Genomic DNA, 25,562 nt, shown 5'->3' on the forward strand with positions numbered 1-25,562 from the left:
GAATGTACCATATAACTACACATTGTTTGAAGGGGGAAGAATTCCCTCTCTATCTTTGTGTTTTATTCTCTCATATTTCTTTGATGTGCGCTAAATATGTGCAATAGGAACAATGTGTTTTACATTAGTAAGATCCCACAATAGCTAAATACAGTAATACAATTAAATCTTAAGAATGATTTAAAAAAACATATTAATTCACTGTATTATGCCCCTTTCTTCACAACGAAGTGACTAGAGTCATTAAAGGGACAATAAGTAACTTTTTAGGTATTTTATTATAAATCAATATTTTTATTCATAAATATGCCCTCAATGGTGTACAAATACCTATGCCAATGTTTAAACTAATCCTTGTAAATGAAGAATGTATTATCTTTATATACATGGGACGGGTAGGTTGACGGAGGCTTCCATGTAGTTCCGCCATCTTGCAAAACTATAATAGCAGAGAGGGACAAAAAGTACTAAGCCAACGCGTTTTCGGTCAGAGCCAGAAACGCAGGTGCAGAGCAGTGAGAGGCGCTTGAAACTGCACCGGCAAGTTTAAAAGTCTGGATTGCATTCTTATTATGGACCATACATATGCTGCGCCACAGGAGAAGAAAACATCGTCGCCAAAACAGTCAAAAATAGAACGTAAAAGGAAACGTGACCGTAGATTACAGAAAACGAGAGTTAATGTCGGGGAAGCTTTTTCTAGGTAGAAAGAGCTAATGCTGGATAAAGATTTCAAAAGAGACGCTGAAGTGGCCAGTTTTCTTCTCGACAGGTAAGTCAGTGTTACAATCTATATTACAATATTTTTTTTATATCTAACAATGCACATTATTCAGAAAATATAACGAATAAATTAGACATAACTACTAATTGCAATATTTCATGTTTTCCACAGTCAGTAATTCATACTGTAACATTCGTTTGTTAGTTGTCATGTTGCAGTTTGTTTGAAATAACACACCTGTTCACCTGAAGGAAAACTCGACGAAGTGCTATTAGAATACATCCCGTCAAAGCTTTTTGGTACATATCGCCTACCGTAGATGCAACGCGCATTTGAAAAAGCGAGGCGCTGGAGAGCAAAATTAGTTTGAATGCAAAATACAATTTCACCACTAGATGGGAGTAATTCCTACTTAGTGTCCCTTTAAATGATTATTTCTAGTCATCAACTATATTTTTGTCCTGTTGTTTTATGTTCAAGGCTTTTTTCAAGCAGGCTACACTAATCCCTTTTAGTATCGGTCAGTATAAACTAAACAAGCCTGCACTGACAATGAGAATTAGATACATACTTGGGTGGTGCAATATTAAAATGCAATGCCATTAATCAATATATTACGATAACCTATGTTATTTAAATAACTATAGACATTAAAGAGCAATAATAATTCACCACACTCAATAGGATGTATAATGCGATGACAAATTCCAGCCCACAGCTTCACATAATTAATTATTAATTTGTTTAGTTATATCATTTATAATTTTGAATAAGAGAACACCACCAATAAACTTCGGCAAATCAAAAAATAGTTTCATTCATACATCATAGATTTAATTTTTCTTCCAGGAAACAAATAAATAGCTACACAGCGGAGAACAATAAACGATAATACAATAATACCTCTTCGGCATTCATAAATCACCTTCTTTTACTCAGTTTGACTATTTATGAAACTGATAACATAACCCAGTGAGTGAAAGGCGTTGCCTATCAATGTACAATGTTAAAACACAAGCGACAAGAAAACAACAGGGCGAAAATACAGGCATTAGGTGGGATAATTACATGACCCGCTGATGCGTATAAATGTCATTTTGTTATATCTGGTTTCATCTAAACAATTTTTAACAACGGCGATTGTAAATTACACAATTTGAGTAAAAGTCAATGACTAGGAGACTTGAATGTTTTATTGAAAACCTGTTATGTACATTTGAAAAACAGCCACGGGTCAAATTTAACCCATGGTGGCTCTAGTGTTAAAAATATCACTCATTTAATCAGCAAGGATGCATTAAGTTATGACGTTAAAATGTAAAGAAATGTATGTTGTTGCAAAAAACTTCTATTTCGAATAAACGCTGTTCTGAGCTTTCTATTCATCAAAAATCCAGTAAAGAAAAATGTATACATTAAAAATTTATATAATAATAAAAAAATGAAAAAGAAATGTTTCTGGAGCAGCAAATATTAGCATATTAATATGATTTCTATAGGATCATGTGACACTGAAGACTGGAGGAATGATGCTGAAAATACAGCTTTACATTGCACTATATTTTCACTGTTTTATTTTATTTGTTTTTTAAGTACAATCATTTTCTAACTGTTTTTAATCATTTTAAAAGTTTTAAAATTGCTTGTTTTATTTTTGTTAATTTTTTTTCTTCGTGATTATTTTACTTTCTTTTATGTAAAGCACTATGAATTTCCATTGTGTACGAAATGTGCTATATAAATAAACTTGCCTTGCCTTGCCTTGCCTACATGTTAAAATATATTACAATAAAAAATGTATGCTAGTAATACTTACAATATTACTGTTTTACTGTATTTTTTATCAAATAAATGCAGCCTTGCTGACGACAATAGACTTCTTTAAAAAAAACATTAAAAAAATCTGACCAACCTCAAATGAACTGATATATTTATTTTCATTTTTTTCTCCTTTTGGTATAATCAGGTTATTCAAATAGTGTGTTTATTATGCACAATGAATATATAAGCTTTAGTGTCTTTGAATCTGTTCGTGTTTTTATGCTATTGTTCATACAGCATAAGGTGTATACTTTCCTTAATTTCATGTAACACTAGTACATTTCAACCGATTTCCCATCAGCCCCTAATTCTCAGCGAGTGTGTATTTATGTGTTTTGGGAAGGAATGTGCTAAGAACAAACACTAGCGTGGCTGTTTAGTGAATTAGCCCCTCTGTGTTTCGAGTCATGCTGTGATTGATAAGGTCACACTACATAGTGTGTGTTTGTGTCCATTATTAGCATATCCGTATATTTACAGTACATGCTCCTGAGATCACCCACCTATAATTTTAATAACATGTCAGGGTTTTTTCCCCTCTTGATCTGAGTGGTGATATTTGCATATGTGGTTTTCCCTGCAGTCAGTGGCACTGGGAATCATTTGCAATGGTAATCAGTGTTTGTGGATAAAGTGACCTTGCTGAGCATGTGTGGCATTTATGGTGTGCATCACAAGATGTCTCTTACCCATGGTCTTGAGAGAGGAGTATTTGTTGAAGCCCAGGTTGTTGTGAGGCTGGGACAGAGTCATTACGGGACTCAAAGTAGGATGCGTGACATTATTCAGGTGGTTATGCTCTGAAGGAAGAGAGACAGCACAAAAGGAGAAGGAGGACAGGAAGGAACAAGAGAGCATAGAGGAGAGAGAGGGACACAAGGAGGAGGGGTGCGTTAGTAAATGGGAAGTCAGCACATTCATAGAGAGATGAGTGCATGTGATTATACAGTAAAGGCGAAGTCTGCTGTTAATTTCAGTGAGTAAAGGGCAACGAAGGACATGCATGAGTCTTATAGCTCAGAGGTTCCTGTAGAGCGCGCCGCTTGCAACATCAAGGTCATGGATTCAGTTCTCAGGGAACTAACGCTATGTATAGCTTGGCATGACTTTGTGACTTTAAATAAAAGTGTCTGTTGAATAAATGTGAATGTAGGCTGCTGTTGCCTAACGGCGCAATCTTAATGAAGTTCTCAGTTACGCTTTATGCAAAAATACTGCTAAAAAAAATTATAGTAAATTTAAAAAAAAAAATGTAATCTGTAAAATTTATTAAAACAAGATTAATTTACTTTAGAAGTGGCATTGCGTACGATATTAAGACTAGTTTTCAGAGAAAGAACAGTATCTTCAACCCTATAAAGCCTACTGTGTCATATCTGATATGCTAATTTCAGAACTTGCTGAAAAACCTGTTGCACAAAATCTGCTAGATGTCTTTTGTTGTCTGATCTTTTAGTCTTTTAGTTTTATTCCAAAAAACTACATCATGTGTGTTTTTGCTGTAAAATCTTTAATGATTTTTAGTATACATAAGAATATATATATATATATATATATATATATATATATATATATATATATATATATATATATATATATATATATATATATAAACACTAACTAGGAATCAGTGTGTTTACTTGATTCTCCATACAACAGTTCTTAGAGAAATCAAGTTTAAATATATCAAATATAATAGATCAGGCTTTTGAGGACTGTTTATTCTCAGTCATCGTGTATTGCACTGCATTATGTGTTTGTCCCCACAATAAAAACTAAAAACTAAGCATTTAAATGTTATTTTGCTTTGACATATTATTGGAAGATACAGAGCGACAGATTTTTTTGTCCAGTTTTAAAAGAGGTTAAAGATAAGTGAATTCAAAATACATTATACAATACATGCATTCTATAACAGTCTTATTATCTATGAAATGTCAATAAAAAAAAATAAAAAAATAAAAATATATATATATATATTTTTTTTTTATTGACATTTCATAGATAATAAGATAATATATATGTATATATTATATATATATATATGTTATATATATATGTTTATAGGTTTTAGATATTTGAAATTGCAAAACAATCTTAAAATCTCCTTTGATAAATAAAAATAGACAATTGCTATAATGCAAGTGTAGAATAAAAAAAAATTATTTGGAAAGCAAAGCCTCGGATCAGATTAGTTTAATCATAAATATAAAAAGTACTCACTTTTGGTATTTTCAGGCATTTTTACAATACACATTGTTTAAAACCATCTTTTGAAAAACAATAAAACAATATAATTTGACAGAAAATATAAAAAAAAAATGTTTATTGAAAGTGAAGTGAATTTGGAAGTAATTGAAGTCATTTGAAATGCTTTAAAGGAAAAAAACAGGAAATCCCATGATTTCCGCTTCTGTGGTCAAATTGATTTCTTTGATTTGTGGATCTTTCTTCAGACTGTGGGTTGTGTAGATATTTGAGACATTGTTGGGATCTCATTTGAATCTACAGCAGTCACTGGCATCTTTTTCTTAGAAGAAAATTTAAGGTCACCGCTGTCTTGTAGAAACAACTGAGATCCCCTTTTTTGTGTTTGTGCACATTTACAATTAAAGTCTATTTCCAAGGCGGATGCATGATAGACTGCTGTATATGCGACAGTCTGCCGTACTGCGCAGAGGTCACTAAAAGTTGTTTAGGACACACATCAGGTGCCCCCCCCCTCCCCTTTGGGCTGGGGTGTGTGGTCACTGACCTGATTCTGTCAGATCACTTGTGTTTTTGTGTGTATATGTACTTAACATATATGTTAGTGCATATGTGTGCTTTTACGGCGGCAGGACAGATTGGTATGCCACATGCATGCAGTCCAGATACAGTTATATCACAGCAAATGGATGCAGGTCACGGATAAGGTGAGGAATTCATGTGCAAGTGAAAGTGAAATGTGGAAGTGAAAAAGAACAAGTCATAATGCATTGTAATTAAAAAGGATGAACTTTTAATCAATTTTTACCATATGTATTTTTAAGGTGGTTATCAATATTATATTATTGGGGGTGGAGGGTGGGGTTAGATATACAGTATAAACACTATTATGTCCTTTTTTTAGTGAATTTGAGTTTAATCTGTAAAACTTAAATTGGTGTAGCGTTGGAACCAGAGATGCCATTTTTGCACAATAAAATGTATAGATTTTGTTTTACAGTGAATATTTCAATTTGCAAATGTACTATATAACATATATATAAATGAAGTATCTTAGAGGAAGCATCATTCTCCTCCAGACAGACATATAGAGTAAGGGATCTCTAACGCTCCACACTAGTGTTTTCCTCTAGAGGCTTGTTCTAGAATAGAAGTGTCAGACTCCCAATGATTAAAGGTGTGACATATTTTCTCCGTTTCTTCCGAGAATTTTCCCTTCTTTTTATTTTCTATGTCTGTTATGTTGTGAAAGAGAATGGGTCAAACAGACTGTGGAAGTGTATGTTTTAAAAATGGGTAAGGTGTCAATCAATCATAAAGATTCTTAAAAGCACAGATTTTCCATTCTTCCATTCAGTTGCTTTCTTCAAGGAAGCTTTGCATTCAACTATTTCAAGTCGAATCAGCATTTAGCAAGTAGCTGTGTAAGAAATGGGATAATGTACATCCAGGCACTTACTATCGCAGAATAACCTCGACATGGGTGATCAGGACCCCAGTGCAAAGATTATCCCTACATTATTCCTAATTCACACAATTTTCTTATGAAAATTACTCAATATAACTTAAAGGCAGGCACAGTTATCTGTATTATTTATATATTTCCCACTGAAACAGGTTCCAAGCTTTGGTGGTTAAGGTGTCTTGCTTATTGAATAAAACTCTATTCTAAAATGCATTAAATTACTGACATGAAATGGGTTTTAAACATTTTTTTTTCTGCATTGATTTGAGAAATGTTTTTGGTTTGGATATATATTATAGTTATCTGTCAGTATAGTTAGATTGTGAGTGTATACTGTCTGCTGTAGCATGTACCAGACAATTTGAGCCTTTCACTTGTTCAATTCTCAAACACTATGTTTATGTGGGCATAGCCAATGTAAAACTGTTAAAGAAAGAGAGTTTCACCTCTCATAAAGCACATAAGAAAATGTGCATTGTTTTACCTTATAGTGCACGTGCAATAGCTTCAGAAGGCGTTGAATATAGACTGATCTGAAGTCAGCTGAGGGTGAATTTTCTGCCTTAAGAGACAATTCCTGGTCTGTCAGTGCACAATGCCTGGAAGTCCACACTGTTTCAAGTTCTGGTGCTGGTGGGTTGACAATACGAGCACGATGCTCTGAGCAATTTTCTGCAGTGAGGCTGTAGTTATAATCTAATCATCTAATCTCCATTATACGCAGATGTGGAGATCAGACTCTGATACAATCAGACGTGACTGTGTCTTACACTATAACTGCCCCTCAACCCCTTTGTCCTGTTCGCTCATTTACTTCTTTCATTAATCTTCACTGAATCCTGTAAAATCAATGAATCGGCAATAAATAAAGACTTTGATGTCAGAGGCCAACTCAACCAACCCATCTGATAATACAAACTTTATTACGGTGCACTCTTTAATGATCGACATCATGTGACATGTTGAAGGTTAAAAATATATTGCTTGACCCAATTCTCTCTGCTCTCCATGATCTTTTCCATTGCTCATTCCTCATTGTAGAGTGATGGGTGAGTGGTCTGTGCTCCTCTCAGACTCAAGTTACATAACTTAATGAACTGCTAAATGGCTACCGAACTGTACCTCCCTGTAACAGCCCCTCTTCCTCATGGGAGTCTGACGTTTGCATCATAATTAATAATAAAAGCATGACGGTAACTTCAGGGATCTGGTCACCTGGTGAGGTGTGAACACTGGCCTAGTGAGGACAGATGGAGGAGAATAACTTTATGCTGGTTTTACTTCTTGTTCCTTCAAAAATTATTTTAGCGAAAAACTGTTTTAGCTGATCAATATCAGAGCTATAGATCAATACCAGTCAAGACCGATTGGTATAAATCGATTCAGAAATTGTTCTTCAACGATTAAAGCACACCTCATTCAATCCAGTTCTTTTTAATCGCTGGCTGAGAAGGAATACATGATGAATCTCATAATGAGGACTGAGTTACATAAGGACTCTTAAGAGCAAGTCACAGTGTAGAGTCAAAGTGAGAAGTCACAGTAGAATCACGATGGAGTCACTATTAGGTCACAATATTAATATTATTAACACAGAATCCCAATCAATTTGAAATGGATGTAATTATTAACTTTAATAAATAAAAATACTATTTATTACTGTAAACATTACATTTGAACATGATTATTTTTTATGCCAAAAATTATTATTATCATGATTATTTATGCCATTATATTTATGCAAATTATAACTCATATTTCCCGCTTGATAATGATTTAAAAAGTTGAGCTATGATTTAAACTAAGCCTACAAAAATAAAGTAACTTGATGTCTGGATTCTGTTGGGTGTTATTCTGATCACCGATTTGGTGTGCAATTCACCCATATAATAAAAATTTAGATATTAGAAAACAGAAACTTATTTTGTGTCTGAATCCACATTGTGTTTTCTTTGTTTAAACAAACCAGGGAGTAATAATGTCAGACTGGAACCACGATAGTAATCACCGTTGAGCTTGCGGAGGCTACAACCTAAAAGTAAAGGTCAGGTAACAATGGACATTCACACTGTAGAGACAGAGAAAAGTATGAAGTTTGAACCTTAAAGTTAAAAAAAAATCAGTTTTCTGTATATAGAAGAACATTTTCCGCTGTTTTGACCATCCACAGGAGGTTCAGCTTAACTTTTTAAGACAGACTTCACAAAACGTTCTCACTGGAACGGCGTGTGTACGGCAGAAAAAGTGTTTGATATCCATCCGTGGATCTGCTCCACTGGAGTAGGAGATTTCTGTTCTCTGAGGGTGGGCGGTCCCTCGGGGGAGAATTCAATCAAACACAGAAAACACACTACTTCTCATTAATAATGCATCATCGCACTCAGGAAGAAAGAACAATCAGCATGCATATTCATTTAGCTCCTTAAATATTACTGTCCAGCCCTTTAAGGCTTTGAAGAGCATTTTATGGCAAGGAGAGAAAGAGAGAGAGAGCGACAGGAAAAGAGAGATAAAGAAACTGTAAAATAACCTAATATGCAAAAGAAATATTGACTGCACGAGGGAAAGAGAAGGTAAGACAAGGCCATATTGCCTTGCTTTATGACTTCAGAAGTGGAATTGAGTGTGCGGTTGTGTGTGTGTGTGTGTGTGTGTTGTTGTTAGACTGGCTCTCTCTCACTCACACACACACACACACGAGAGGAACGAGGCAGGGGATGAGGATATTGACAGAGAAACAAAGAAAAGATTAAATGTTTGCACTTTTTTGTGCATATTTTGTTGTATGCATTGCACTTTATATGTGTTTTTCATGCCAGCAATGCTAATAAAATGATCAAATGCATTCAGTGGCACTCAGAATTTATCTTATTTTCACAGAAATAAAAATTGTCTAGAGGAAATTCTGATTGGCTGGTGATCAAAAAAGTTCATTTAGAACCCTGCAATGCCATCAAATGTAGCCAAAACTTAATGAGCAGTTCACATGGCCTTTGAAAACATCTAAACATTAAATGTTAACATTGAAATCAGTACAATCAGAAACAAAACAAAAAAGTTCCTAAAGTTTGTTTAAAATATAGGAAGCAGCTTTAAGAAAACGTTGTGTGGTTTGTGTACTTCATAAGCTGTGTTATAGAGTTTAATATAGCTATACATGGGTACATAGTGAAAAATATGATTATGTAAATATGTAAAAACTTAATGCTAAGAATTCATTTGGACAACCTCAAAGGCAATTTTCTCAGTATTTTGATTTTTTTACACCCTCAGATTCCAGATTACCAAATAGTTGTATCTCTGTCAAATAGTGTTGATCCTAATAAACCATGCATCAATTGAAAGCTTATTTATTCTGCTTTCACATCATGTATAAATCTCAATTTAGAAAATTTCAGGGTCACATATAAGTATATATGCCTTAAAAATTGTGTTTCCAAAATATCTAAACACCATGGTAATACAATTGAGGGATAGACAGATGGACATTTTATTGTTCCCGAAGGGGAAATTTAGTAGATTGTCAAACACTCACACACACAGGCTACGTGCAAGCTCAGTGCCAGAGCCAGTGAGGTTTTATTTTTCCAGTTCTTAATGAACTGTAACTAATTTAATGACACATATTCCACTACGTCCACAAGCCACATGTACACATGTACGCACGTACATACAGTCTCTCTCTCTCTCTGTGTTTGTGTGTGAAAGTGAAAGAGATCAGCATGCAGACAGTACAATGCAATTCATTCACTCAGCAGCACAGCCTGGCTCAATCTCTATAAAGTGCTTGCGAAGCAGTCGTGTGTGTGTGTGTGTGTGTGTGTGAACCTGCTCAGTTAAACCTGATTGATGCTCTTAAACACTCCAGAAGCTTCCTGACCTTCAAACCACCTCCAGTCTTTGACTCCCCCATCTCCCCGCTCTTCAAATGGTATGACCCTATTCAATCCCTATCTAAGCACAGTCGGACTGGGTAAGTGCACCTGCAGAGGGGGGGTGTTCACCGACACTCATGCAGCTCTCTAATTGGGCTGCATAGGAGAACCAGAATAAAAGAGAAAAATATATATAAAGAGCAGAAATTGTAAGACAAAGGGAAGATGAGAGGTTTTTGAATGCACAGTTGAGTTATCCATGCGGTTACATGTGTTTTGGGAGAAGGCCGGGTGATGAATGAAAGGGGGAAAAAGGGATGAGAAAAGACAGGACGGAGGGAGAGATGAAGGCATGTATGATGTCTAACACAGACAGCAGCTGCTCTAATGTCACACTAAATAACCCTCACACATTTCTTATCTTTTCTTATGTCTCTCTTTCTCTCTCTCTCATGATGTGCTGATGCCGTCAACATGAAAGCAAATTTCAAAAAACGTGTGTCTACAGTAAGTCATAGAGTTGCTTGTTGTGGATATTTTGAGATAAACTGGTGTGCATGTGTTAGTTGTAGGGATGTAAGGTGGTTAGTAATGCAGCTATGAGAGATTGTGTGCATTAAAGGGATTGTTCAGACAAAGATGACAATTGTGTCAATGCGCTCCCACATATGATTCCAAACTGTATGACTAACTTTCTTCTGTGGACAAATGAAGAAAATTTTTGAAGATTAATTTCCTTGCTTTTTTCCCATCATTACAATGTAAGCAAACAGCTTTTTAAGCTTCAGAAAGGACACAAATACCCCATTGAAAGTTGCCCACGTGGCTCATGAAAAAAAGAGAGGGATTGGAGAAAGAAATGCATTTCAATCCTGTTGCATTCTCTCACTAAGCATTCCCCTCAGAAACTTGGCGTTCACTTGTCAAACTTGGTCAAAATAATATTGTGGGAATAAAAACTATAGTTTCGCAAGAAAAAAATAAAAGTTTTGTGAAAAAACGCAGGGGAACACAATCATTTTTGAGAGAAAATGCTGTACTTTTGTGAGAGAACACAACAGTTTTGCAAGAGAACGCAAATGTTTTTTGTGAAAGAGTGTAACGTTTCTCAGGGGAACATGGTACTTTAGCGAGGGAGCGAAAAGCATTTAAATTAGTTTTATATTTTTTTCACAGCTTTTTTTTTTTTTTCTCATCATGTCCCCATGGCTCTGTAATATTCCAAGTTTTCTGAAGCACACAAGTAGTATGGACAACTTCTACATGATGGGGCTTTTGTGTGCTTTTTTAAGCTTGAAAGCTCCAGTCTCCATTCATTTTAGTTGCAAGAAAAATAAAGACCAGGAAAGTCTTCAGAATTTCTGCTTTGTTTTTTCACAAAAGAAATAAAGTTGTTTCGTTTGGAATGACGCAAGGCTTTGTAAATTGTACATTTGAATTTTTTCCCCTGCTTAATTCCCCAGCTTTTGCAGGACTTGACCCTCCGCTTTCCACAGAGCACTGAAAAACAGCTGGATTTGAGGACATCTGAAAACATCTGTCACATGTACGAAGGTCAAACCAGATTAGTCTTATCCCGCCTACAGCTTGTCTATCTCAGTAGACATAATTTTTGGAAAGTCACATAGATTTGACCTCAAACACATTCCATATATACTGGGGTATCAGTACAAACAATTTAAGGTTTAGTAAACTACATGTGAATATATTTAATTCAAGGGGACCCTAAAGGGATAGTTCACCCAAAAATGAGAATTCTATCATCATTTACCTCTTTATATGCAGCCTGATCTCACGACAATTCTTACATATTTTACGAGGTGGCAAATTAATATGAATTTGTACAACCTCGTTTGTAAAAAATCATATGATTTGTGTTAAATCGTATGCATTGCACAATTCGTATGAATTTGTACGAATGACCTACACCTAACCCCGCCCCTAAACCTACCCATCACTGGGGTCTAGACAAATCGCAAAATCGTACGAGTGCGGTCATACCAATTCATTCGAATTAGCCCCTTCGTAAAATACGTACAAATTGGTCGTGAGATAGCATTGTTATATGCCATCAAATAGGACATAAAATAACCATTAAAGAAATCCTACACACTAAAGGAAATTGTGAAGCTTCAAAAAGACTTTGAAGAATTTTATGAAACTTTTCTTGCGCTTTTGTGTCTTATTTGAGGCCTCAGTTCCCCATTCATTGTGAATGCATGGAAAAAGTGTCAGGCTTTTGTTTTTAACAGATGAAGTCAAATATTTTGGAAGGGCATGAGAGTGAGTAAATGCTAACAGAATGTTCATTTTTGAGTGAACTTAACCTTAAAACTATGTAATTCCTGGAATGTTAGATGAAAAGAACATTTTATGTGAAAAACAGCAACAAAGTACTCACCATGTATGCATTCTAGGGTTAAAGACATACATACGTCATCCTGCTTTGCTTGACATTTCAGTGTTTCTCCACGGATCTCATGTACTATCTGCCTTGTGACATTTAAACCTCTTTCAGATGGAAGGAGAGAGGGTGAAAGGGCAAAACGGTTCTGAGTTTTTCGTATTTTTGGGCTTTCCACTCCATTTTCGAAAAAGCATATCTCAGTGTATCTGCTGTTCACCATTGTACTTTTCTCTTTCTCCTTTAATCATACTCCTTTCACACAGGCATCAATGCAGGTTTGATTGACATATTCTACTACAGCTTTATGATTGGTGGTGCTTTTGCGGGAAGGAAGCTTCCTGTTGCTAAATTGCCATGGCTTCGGTCCATCTAAAGTACCTTGAAGTGACTTTAACTGTCGCAGCAGAACAAAGTGCAGTACAGTACACACTGTTGTTAGCTTTGATCAAGGATTGGAAAGAATTCACAATCCATTTTGTTTTATTATTATAAATTATGTATTTTTAGTTTCTTATTAATATTTACAGTATTATAATTGACACTTTACATCAATTTATACAACTAAATGTTATTGATTTTATTTATAATTAAAACCACTTTAAATAATGAAGCCTGGCATGTTCTAAAATATCGACAGTCTATTGGAAATTAACTTTTTTATTTATTTGCCAAAGCCCATTTTAGTGGATTTGGAGACTGTGTGAAATTATCAAGAGGAGGGAACTTCCAGGACAGACGTAAATGTCTGGTGTGCAATGGCCTTTATATTTATAAAGCATTGATTTCAAATATTGTCCTGTTACAACACACAAACAGCGTACTTCTAAAATGATTTCCCTTCCATTCTGACCCTCAAGAGATCTTCCGAAATTGTATTTGATCTTTTTCTTTCTGGAGTATCGTCCCTCTTGAGATTGCATTATCCACTGGTGTTTTGCGTCATTTTTTACAAGCAAAGTTTGTGTGCTTGTTTAATTTTATGAGATTTCTATTTTTGACAGTAGCTTTGAAAGGTATGAGCACTTCTGATGTCACATAATGCCATTAGTCTTTATGTGTCTTATTTTCCAATAAAATATCTGAAAAACCTTAAAACAAGATGAATGTACTTGAAAAGTAAAACCGCATAAGCATGAGACTTGTTTTTAGAGAAAGTATCTTTAATAAGTGTTTTTGTCTCTGGCAACATTTACATTGAAAAAACAGGAAACATTCTGCCAGTGCAGCGGGACAAAATACACACGGAAAATGTTTAATCTCAAAACAAGTCAAGTACATTTATCTTGATTAGAAGATTTCTAATAATTTTGACCAAAAATAAATAAAAATAACTTAACATTATACAATCACGGAGTATTTTTGCAGTGAGTTTCCATAAGAGACCATCAGGGCCGCAACAGTTCCTGATTACTGGTTCTGTAGCCAGTTTAGTTTCAGACTCGGTGCAAAAATCAACATCAGAAGAGCTCAGATCAGTGAGCGTTGCAACAGGCCTCAGATCAGTTGAACCCTGTTATGAAGACGTGTCAGCTATGAAATGAATGCTCTGTCCTGCTGTGGCTTTGGAATATTGGGGTAAGGCCCTGCTGCTTGTCTGCTGTGCTAAGACCAGTCTGAGTCTGAAGTGTGTGTGTGTGTGTGTGTGTGTGTGTGTGTGTGTGTGTGTGTGTGTGTGTGTGTGTGTGTGGTGCCCACAGCTGCTGGGGTCAGCGGAAGGGCAGTGAAAGCGGTTGGTAAGAAGGGTGTGATCAGACTTCCACTACATTACACTTTACACACATGATGTAAGCACAGTCAATGTCTGGCCAGTCAAATTGTTGCAGATTCTCAAGGGCATAAGTGAAAAATATTAAATCTGTATCTGGAATATCTGCTGTCCAAAAGACTAGTAATAGTAGAATAGTAATTTTATATATTATTATTATTTTAAAGGTACTCAAAGGCTGTGGTTATTTGATACAGTAAAAGCAGTCATATTATAAAATATAACGATGTACAATAAGTAAGAGATCATGTATATCCAGTCAGTTGTTCTCGCATAATAAACCCTGACACGGGTGTTTAGGATCAGAAAAAAATGGCTGGATGTACATTATCATGCTTATTACAGGCAAAATAGTGATTTGAGTTGAAATTTTAAAAAAAGCAAACCTTCCGTGAAGACAGCAGTTGTGAGCAAGAGGCAAATGCAAACTAAATGGACATTTAAGGAAAACGGTGCAGTCAAATCACGTATTACACAACATTTCACCACAAAATAATGAAGGTTATTAAAAGAATTAAGATGAAAATGTTTGTTAGTTCTCTTATAATCCGTTACAGCGTAACAATCATCCACCTGCATTTGCATAAAACATAGCGAGTCCACGATACCAGGATGACATAATTAAACAATTGTACACCATTTTGAATCGAGATTTAATATTTTATAAGCTAAACAAACGCAAAGCATCCACCAAGAAAAAAATAGAGTACAGTGCAGACTGCTGTTACCTGGATGAGCCTGTGTTAGTAGCTTTTACAGGTTGTTATCCAGAGATAAGCTGACCAATCAGAATCAAGTATTCCACAGAGCCATGTAATAACTTTTTTTATTGAATATATTGTATAATGTAATTTATTCCTGTGATAGCAAAGTTGAATTTTCAGCAACTTACCATCAAAAAGCCACAGTTAAGACATTTATAATGTTACAAATAAATTCCGATTAATAAACGTGTGTGTGTGTGTGTGTGTGTACAGCTGCAATCAAAATTATTCAACTAAAAAATATTTTTTATTAAAAACAATTAAACCAAAGCATCAGTTAACTATTATAGACGTTTATAAATGTATTAAACTTCACACTTTTGTCATATTTACCATTTATTAGTTATACATATATTTAGCAACAGAAAACCTTTCTGTCTTATTGAAGTTCATATTATTGAAACATTATTCATACCACCAGTGCTAGACTGCGATTACAGTAAAAGCACTGATAAAAATATACTCCCAGACATATGGACAGTAACGTCATCCTCAGCACACACAGATATTGATGTGATGGATGTGTTTTTCACGGGTGGTCTGTCATACAACATGCCTCGATCCCACACACACACACATGCTGTCTGCCAAGAACATGATTGGCACATATGGCACAGCCTTTTTCTCTTACATGCACACGAACAACACAATGTCTCATCGTCAAATGCAAACAGTGTGACATCTCATGCTGTTGCACTCATTAGCTGCACATATGAAGCATTTTGCACTCAGTCAGACCGGTAAGGTCTGCAACTTTAGAAATGCAGTAAAAACATGCTTATATCAGCAGCAAAGTTGTCTGCGTAAGAGATGTGTCTCTCCAGAGCAGGTGAAAGAAATGAAGTGTTTTTGCCTGAAGGTGTTTCCAGAGGCGTTTGACTTCTTGGCCAAACAGCAAAGATGAACATGAACATCTCTCCACCAGTCACAAGCAGGCTGTCAATCACACACACGCACTCATTGTTTTGAACATGTAGCTGCAAATGAAGTCAATTTGCTATGGTTTTGTATTTGTCTCTACATTTCTTCATTTAGCAGACGCTTTTATCCAAAGCGACTTACAAATGAGGACATGGGAGGCAATCAAAAACAACAAAAAGAGCAATGACATACAAATGCTATAACAAGTCTCAGTTAGCTTAAACACAGTACACATAGCATGGGATTTTAAATAATATAATAAATAAAAAGAAAACAGATAGAATTTAAAAAAAAGAATAGATCAAGCTAGTGTTAGATTTTTTTTATAATTGTATAATAAATAAAAAGAAAATAGAATACAAAAAGATTAGAAAGGTAGTTAGATTTTTTAAAGAATAGAATAGTGAGTGTTAAAGTTAGACGGTCAAATAAAAATGGAAGAGATGTCTTTTAAGCCGATTCTTGAAGATCGGATTGAGTTGGGGAGTTCATTCCACCAGGAGGGAACATTTAATTTAAAAGTCCGTAAAAGTGACTTTGTGCTTCTTTGGGATGGCACAATCAAGCGACGTTCACTTGCAGAACGCAAGCTTCTAGAGGACACATAAGTCTGAAGTAATGAATTTAGGTAAATGGGGGCAGAGCCAGTGGTAGTTTTGTAGGCAAACATCAATGCCTTGAATTTTATGCGAGCTGCTATTGGAAGCCAGTTCAAATTGATAAACAGAGGTTAAAAAAAAAAAAGTAATATAGTATAATAAATAAAAATGTTGTTTTGTATGGCTGCAAAACTTGCTACCATTATGCTAGGGTGTTTGTGGGTGATTGTCAGGGCATAATGACAATAAGCTCCATGATATTATTAATGTCCACAGCAAGAACAATGTGGGCTGAGCTGCGTGCCTGAGTTTATTGCTTTGTGTTTATATTCACCTTAGCTATGATTAAATTGTGATCCTGACTGTTGTAAACATCAAAAACAAATAGAATTGGAAATATGAACATAATAATGATGCTTATTTAAAGTATACACGTCTGCACAAGGTCGTGACCCCAGGATTTGTTGAGCTGGGATGAAAGAGACAGTTCTTTCATTCAGTTCTCATTTTAGTCTCTAAACATCACTCTAATTCTCCTTTCATTCGACAGCCTATCACACCCACACCATGCCGCTCCCACACTCATTCATCTTTCCTCTTGTCTCAATCGCTCTTTCTTTATTCCTCCCCTTAGGTCTTTTTCCTCCCCTCCCATCTCTCTCTTACTATTTATTCATTCAATCTCTGTCTCATTTTCCTTCTATTTTTCTCTGCCATGTTCTCTCATCTGGGTTTCTTGATTCCTTAAATCGTATGTTCCTTCCTGTGGAAAGTGGTTCTCAAACTTTTTCAGGTGGTGTACTCCAACAAAGATTGGAGACCACTTTTCACTTATAAAAGGAAGGGAAAACACCAACTACATCAATAACTACTTACAGTTTGATGTAAAAAAAAAAATTGCCCTTAACTTAACAGCATAATGTTGATACTTTTATACCATTTTATATTGCTATTTTATATTATTTTACTGTACTGTATACATTATTTCTTTTATTAATACATCATGTTATTTCTGATTTCATGATTTAGTTTCTGCTGTTTTATTTCATTGAAACCGCTATGCTAATCTCATGAACCGATATAAGACTTATTAACACATTCATGTCAACAAAATTGTTCCATGCATTAATGTTAAGATTATATTAATCAAGGAACTGAATTAATGTTTGTGCTTTTTGTGAAGTATAATTCTATTTACTTAGGTCTATGTTTTAGCAGGACTACAGACCCCTATTTGAAAAGCACTCTTCTCATCAAGTTCAACATTGCACTCCATCTTCATCACCTATTTTCGGTCTTCTTCCTCCTCCTCTCAAACCCATTCATCCATCCATCCATCCGTCCTTCCGGACCACCTGTGTTGACGTGGTTCTACCGGTCACGACTTCAGCTGTATGTGTATATATGCAGATGGATTGTTCTTAGACCCCCTTAGAGTCCCTTAGTGTGCTCAAGCTGGTTTGATGAGCACTTAATTAAACTCTTGAGGTGGATTTAGAAAAGGAAAAAGACAGAAGTACGAGCAGAAAGCCTGGCACAGTGGAAATTCTCACACTTCTAAGGAAAACTCACACCTGTGATGAAGTGCGTGCGTGAGATGGAGAGATAAATGGGTCCCTAATTCTCAGGACAGTGTGTTCTTAATCAGCAGGTCTTGGCTGAAGTTACTTAATTATGCCTTAATTAGCACAGTTGCTTCGTTAAACCACTTCCTCTTCCAAGAGGGAGCAGCAGTAGAACCTCTCATATCCGCAAATTTAATTACTCCTCATTCCAGTTCATTACCACGACAGAATCAAAAGTTGAGGGCCTTTAAACCTCAATGTGTTTGATGGGATTTTGTAAATAACCGTGGCAGCTGATGTGTATCTGTGAAACATTTAAAAGATCGTGATCATGCAAGAACTTTAGTTTTGACTGCAAAGAAAATGGGGATGTACTGAATGATGACATGGCTAATAATAATAATAATAAACACACACACACCAAGTAATTTTGCAATTTATTAAAGCCAACCAAAGTCATCTTAAGGCTTTCAATTGTAATGGCTGCACCTCTAGTGGCTTTACTAGAATTACAAAAATAAAAGTCATTGCCAAGATTAAAGATATGGATGTGTGATTGCCAGGAGCTTCTGGGGGAGAAAAGCACTTTAAGTTATATAACAGACGGTTCTCTCCGTCTTTAGGATATTTTTTTCGCCCTTTTTCTTGCAGGCGAAAGTCTGATTGCATAAAAGTAAAAGTACACCTCTCCTCATCAAGACTAAATTCAGGAACAATTCATGCCCCATAGCCAGTGTTGGGCAAGTTACTTTTAAAAAGTAATTAGTTACAGTTACTAGTTACTTCTTCCAAAAAGTAACTAAATTAGTAACTCAGTTACAAATTTTTAAAGTAACTAGTTACTTAAGAAAGTAACTATTGCGTTACTTTCAAGTAAAATTAAATTTTAAATGCTCAAACGTGACCCCACCTCTACCCCTCTTTAAAGGAACTTAAAATACATGTGCATGTTCAATTATTTATGATAAATCTGAATATTATAATGAAATGGACACTTAATACAATACATTATTAACAGAAACATGAAACATTGTACACACATCTAAAAAAAAAAGTTGCTGTGGGACAAAGTGAGACTAGCCTCCAATCAAATGGCATGTATGTAGATATTATGTTTATATAGTGGATCAATGCAAATAACACGATAGATTTTTGGGAACTTTTGATATTTCCTTTTATTGTTTCTTTAATTTCTTGAAGGAAAAAGTAATGTATATACTTCTATTTAGAGAAGGCTACTTTTGGATTATTTGGGCTCGTCGCCATACCTGTCTCTCGTTGACTGACTGGCTTGTGTTGTTCGTTGTGTGTCCTGTCCTGTCCGATGATGGGTCGTTCGCGAATGAGCGTTAGTGATGATGGATCGACTCGTTCGCGAATGAGCTTTTGATGAGTCGTTCGCGATTCGCGAATGAGCCGACTCTAAGAGCCGGCTTTTTTAGTTGAACTTCGGGAGCTGGCTCGCATATCTGAAGAGCCAACTCTATTTTTTCAAATTTAGCCTATAGAAATTAAATAATTATGTAATAAAAATTGAAATATTATAGTCAAAGTCATTTAAAGAGCCGTTTGTGAGCCAAAGAGCCGGCTCTTTTCAGTGAGCTGAGTCAAAAGAGCCGAATTCCCATCACTACTATGCGTGCTTTCGAAAACCCGCCCAACTCTACCTCTGATTGGCTTACAATGAAATTTTACTCTACCTCAGCCAATCGTCAGCATTTATGCGCTTGTCTCGTGCTCTGCCCACTAACCAAGGAAGAACAGTAAAAAAAAGTATTTGCCTCTCGCTCAGAGATCTAGTTGGTCTGATGAAAAAAAAAAAACAGCTTCATCATCAGTTATAGTAACGCGCCGCATTTTTTGGCAGTAACGGTAACGGCGTTATTAAGATGAGAAGAGTAATCAATTAGATTACTCGTTACTGGAAAAAGTAATGCCGTTAGTAACGCCGTTATTTATAACGCCGTTATTCCCATCACTGCCCATAGCTCAGAATGAGTTGCATTGCACAGTTTATATTTGGAGTTAAGGGTAGTGGTATTTTATACTGTAAAATAAAATAAAAAATTACAATACATTAGGAGAAAAGGTATTTTTTTAAAAACTAATAAAAATGACAAAAGAACATAACCAAATGACTAAAACTTAAGCTCAAATGCAAGTCTTGTTTTCTGCAAAACTGATCAAAATTGAAAGACTTCATATTTAAAACAAGGTGGCTTTAAATATTTTCCTGGTTAAAACCAAACGCAAGGAGCCCATCAAGACTCCTTTTTACCCCCCCATTAAATGTCTGACATTCATTTTATTTTCCTTGACATTCATTCTACAGTCAGCAGAGACTGTGACTCACCGTTGTTGGTGCGCATTGACCTGCCAGAGATGCCGTTGGATCCCATAGGGTGGTGACCTCCTCCTCTTTCCACACCCCCGGGCTCGCCTGGCTGTTTCAGCAGTTCCGTCAGGGCCCTAAAAAGAGAAGGATTTGTACACCATCAGTTTCTCAACAGGGCACTTGGCAAATAAGGGTGAGCGATATAAACCAGATATGAGCCCAGGCAAGTGTTTTGCATTCGGTCCAAGTCACGTCTCACTAATTCAAGTCGTTTGTCTTCAAGTCTATACTATTAAAGAATTAGGACATTGCAAAGTATTTTAACAATTTTCTGTAAATAAATGTTTAAATTATGCAGCCAAGTGATTAAAAACGGCAAAGACTGCAAACTGAAATTGAGGCAAACACTTTTCACTGTCAATTAAAATGATAAAATCCTAATTTGAAAGCGATTACAGCTGATCACATTACTGTGAGTAAACAGAGCGGTTTCTAGCCTTTCTGCAACACATTCACTATCAACACAGTAGTGACTTGAAACAATACTAAAATGTACTTCTTCTGTATTTTTGTTTTCAAAGAAAAACTGCCCCAACCATCCTTGGCTCTGTCTCTTTCTTTGTTCACTAACTCCATTTCTCACTTTCAGAAACCATCCAAAGCCCTCACTGTGAGCTCCAGTGACCGTAACCTTCACCAATCGTCCAGTACTGAGCCATCTCTAAACTCTCAGGGCTGCTATAATGTCTCGCTAACACTTACCCACAAACCACCCCCCTCAATTCCTCCATCCCCTACCGACAGGTGCTTCAGTGGTTGCATAAAAACTGTGTAGCTGCACAGGAAGTCCAAGCGTGCCCTGATTCGAGTGCAATTCAAAATAATTCTGCTCGGCTTCAAGGTTCCGTTATTTCCCTTGTGACATCATTGTCTCAACATTCTACATTCCACAGGCTGATATTCAGGACAAGACGGAACCTTGGGACATTTCTAAAGCAAAAGCTGCCAGGAATGCTGTGCTAAGGCATACAAGAAGAGTCTGACGCTTTCATGATAACGACCCGGAGAATGAAGCACTCAGCTCTCTGCTGTATGCTTGACTGATGTGGTGCCCTGTAAGTGCTTGTGTCTCCTCGAAACCAATATAGGCCACACAGGACGATGGCTGTCAACAAACTACTACAAACTTCCTGTTCCTCTAGCAAGCCACTTCATATCTAAACTGTTGGTGGACCTGATGATTATTTAACATTCAGGTGATTGTGAAGGTAAAGGGTTCAAACAATCAGGTTATCTAAACAGCCTATATTATTGTATTTGTATACAATATATATATATATATATATATATATATATATATATATATATATATATATATATATATATATATATATATATTAGGGCTGGTAATTTAACGTGTTAATTATATAAATTAATTATGGTTAAAAATAACGTGTTAAAATAATTAATGCATTTAATGCACTTGCCCCGCCCCAGACCTCTGTGGATCATCTGTCATTTCATACAGTCCATTGATGACTAATGGAGCCTAGAAAATATCCCTAAAATTCAAGATATGGGGCAAAATGCCCCTGTTTGAAATTTTGTCTCCTAATTACATTACATAGTTACGAAATATCACACGAGCTGTAGTCTAAGTGCAATATCACACTTGTGCAAATGTAATACTCATATTATACAACAGTTCATTAAGAAGTTAATATTATGTTATTTTAGACACAATGCTGTCTGTTTTGCTCAATTTTGCCAACCAAAATATAAAGACAAATTAAGCTGTTCATCCCCGAGCAACCCACAGCTGCATTTAATTTCTTAATCCACGTTTTGAACGAATTTGGTAAACCATTTGGCACATTGAACCACTGGCCTATGTGTTGGATTTGAAGTGGCGCTGCACAGACCGATCTGTGTTTGACGTCAAAGTACTGCACTCCTGAATGAATCAGCCATTTAAACGAATCAAACTAATGAATAAATTATTCGATGACTTAATCTTTAAGACATTTACCGCAACTTAGTGGCAGTTTTAATTTATTATTTAGAGTATAATTTCATTAAAGAAATAATTTATATTTTCATAGTTATAATAATAAAATTAATAAATTAAAGCTATAGTTTATTCAACCACAAATGACAATTCTGTCATCATTTAATCACATGTAATCAATTTTATCAAACTAAATATTTCTTTCTGAATCTAATTTTTGTAATATCTGTTTGTTGCTTTGCACAAAAATGACTTTAAATAGTCTTTTCAGAGTAATTTCTCCAAATTCTCTGTCATTTTTGAATCACTTACCAGCTCTAATTATATATATATATATATATATATACACACCCACACACACTAATTGAGATATCTGAACAGGAAAATAAGATAAAAATACTTTTAAATATCTGATATGTTCTGATATGGTTAAAAAAATCTAATAAATATTTCAAATCTACTCCCCAACTCAAATGTGCAGACAGACAGACACTTTGACCTCAGGAAACAGTGGTTTTATTTAATCAATTCCACATATTTATGAGAAATTCCACAAACTGCAAAGTAATTAAACATTAATGTTAGTTTAGAAAATTCTCTTCCAACTACAAAATTGGTTAACTAAAATGTATGTTCTTTTTAAACAATTAAATTATTAAAAAGAGTTGTGATGCGGAAAAGAGGCAGTAATCAGTGGGCACAGTTTGTTCTTAGTGAAGAATTTAATGCAGATTTCCAGTGGGAAATTTAGTTGGAAATGTGCATTTACAATTCAATTGATTAAACGGACAAATCTGTTATTGATCTTAAATTTGCACTGTGCTAGACCTAACACTTTGATCTCTGGTGGCTCAAGGTTGTAGGAATGTGGCAACATGATCTTTAAATGCCTCTCAAATCACATGTTAGTCTTTTCACGGTTGTGCTCAGGAGAATGTGTCTTATGTCGTGATCACATGTAAGGATGCACAGAGCTTGTATACATGCAATCTGAAAAACATCTACACACATTCTCCATTCATCTGCACCCAGCTGTGTTCACCAAGAATAGCTCTGTTCTCTTGCTGTTCTGTCTCGCAATTAAATATTTTAAACGGCTCAATCTGTTTCACCTACGGCCAGTTCTTATACTTCAGAACAGAGCAGCAATCAACCAGCATTTAGCCGTTTATTGATAGATAATGATCGTTAATCATGCTGATGGTCTTAACTTCCAGGGGTGTTCATGTGTGTGATGAATGAATTTCTGATTGGCCATACATTGCGTGAGTGTGTATGAGAAGACATTATGTGAGAGGTTTCCAATCTTACTGATTCTCACAGCATGTTCCCTTTTCATTACAGAAACATGTGGTCTTTAATTAAACTGTTACTTTTCAGCAAAATTCCTATTAAGACGCTCCAGTGTTAATCACAGGTGGAAAGACTAACTGCAGGCATCCCAAATCAGTCTTAAGTGCCCCCAACTGGCTCCTAAACTCTCTTTGGTTGGGGGTACTTTGACAAGAATTCGTAGGCCTATATGTTAGACTACCTCCTAATCAATCTAGTAACTGCCAATATGTATATTATATACATTATCTAGTCCAATTTACTCTACTAGGAATGGGATATAATTTTAATAAACAAAAAAATGCATGTTCAAATAATAATAATAAAAATTGTAAAAGCATGCAATACAAAGTCAAATCTCTTCTAGTCTGGATACTAATAACATATAGTGTGTAAAAGTCACTGTTTTGTGAATTAATAATGCTTTTTAATTCACTTTTAATTCACTATCCCATTTTAGGATATTGCATCATGTTTATAAAGCACTGCAATGCTTTATAAACAGTGCTAATTATGCATTTAGACTAGCATGCAACGGTTCAAATTCACTGTTTACTTCAGGGTGTCCAAGTGTAAGCTGTAAGATTACTTTTGTATACAGACTGATTAATGATTAACCTCATATAGGATAAATATGCTAATTAATCTGTCATCAAAGAAGAACAGTGTTTTAGTTTAGTTTTTTAGTTCTTATTTCTTTCAGCTCAAATGACTTCATTGATAATTAAAATAATTGGTTCTGATGCATCTTTTATGGAAGCCTGTTTATGCCATGTAAAAACCAGCATGAAACCCAGCTGATCATTTAAGCGTCAGTAAACCAGCTATTCTTTCAGCAGGGTTTAGCTTGGTAACAACCCCTTTATTAACAGTCAAATTTAAATCATCCATAACTTTAAAATACATTTCAGCGGAGAGTTTTGTTTTTAATCTGGCTATGCATCAGTTAGTTGAATCTGAGCTGGTGAGGCAGATGGTTTAAAGTGGCCCGGTTAGCCACGGGGCTAATGCTGCTTCAGTGAGAGAGACTGTGTATGTTTGTGCGTGTGTGGAAATGTGTGTGTTTCTGGTGCATTAGCGATATCACAGTAGGGGAAATATTTGGCCCTGATGTTCCTGACACACTACAAAGAGCCTCAGATATGTTTAGCAGCAAACCAGAGACTGTGTGTGTGTGCCTTTGCATGCTAATATGCATAAAAAAGACTTTTAATTCCCCCCTTGTTGTTTTACATGATTTCTAATCAGTGTTCGAACTATACCGTGTCCTTTGGGGGAGCCCACTTCTTTTTTTTGGGGGGGGGGGGGGGTAGAGGTCGTGCACATGCGCATGCCTCAAATAAGGACTTACAACAGCTACAAGTGTATGCACTATTATACATTATCGACACGAGTGCCTCAAAAAAGGACATATAATGACTTACAAAGATACATAACAGCTACAATATGCACTATTATACTTTATCGACACAAATTGATAGGTCAGGAAGACAGCCTTGAATGATGTTGCGCTCTCCTCCGTTAATTTAGAATTCACCTCAATTACTTTATTTGCCAGAATCGCCCTTGCTTAGTCAATGCCACTTCAATGGCCATCTTGTGTGCAATGCTGTCCCTGTATTTATATATAATTTTTCGCGACTGGTTCTGAGCATTAATCATTAATCCAATCCTCAGACAAGTGCGTGCCAGGTACCTTTTCAGACAGAAGAAGGTTTTTTGCGTCCTTACAAGTTGAAACGAGTGGAAAAAAATGTGGCCCCTTTAAGAGCT

The 25,562-nt window shown here is 35.6% G+C and overlaps 1 protein-coding gene across 3 annotated transcripts in view; it reads right to left on the reverse strand.

The window, feature by feature from the left end:
* The window catches only part of LOC127945550 (protein shisa-9-like), a 56,877-nt gene that overhangs the window by 6,922 nt on the left and 24,393 nt on the right, over positions 1-25,562 (reverse strand). For 2 of the 3 annotated variants that reach the window (XR_008150884.1, XM_052541852.1), the window contains exons 3-4: positions 20,468-20,583; positions 3,235-3,345 (exon numbers count right to left, since the gene is read on the reverse strand). Coding sequence is in view for 1 of the 3 variants with exons in the window: in XM_052541852.1 (XP_052397812.1) it covers positions 3,235-3,345; positions 20,468-20,583 (227 nt within the window). In the remaining 2 variants the exon portion in view is untranslated. The remainder of the gene's footprint in view (positions 1-3,234; positions 3,346-20,467; positions 20,584-25,562) is intronic. The other variant, XR_008150895.1, reaches the window with a different exon arrangement.

The sequence above is a fragment of the Carassius gibelio genome, chromosome A3 (genome assembly GCF_023724105.1).
Source record: "Carassius gibelio isolate Cgi1373 ecotype wild population from Czech Republic chromosome A3, carGib1.2-hapl.c, whole genome shotgun sequence".
Taxonomy (NCBI): Eukaryota; Metazoa; Chordata; class Actinopteri; order Cypriniformes; family Cyprinidae; genus Carassius; species Carassius gibelio.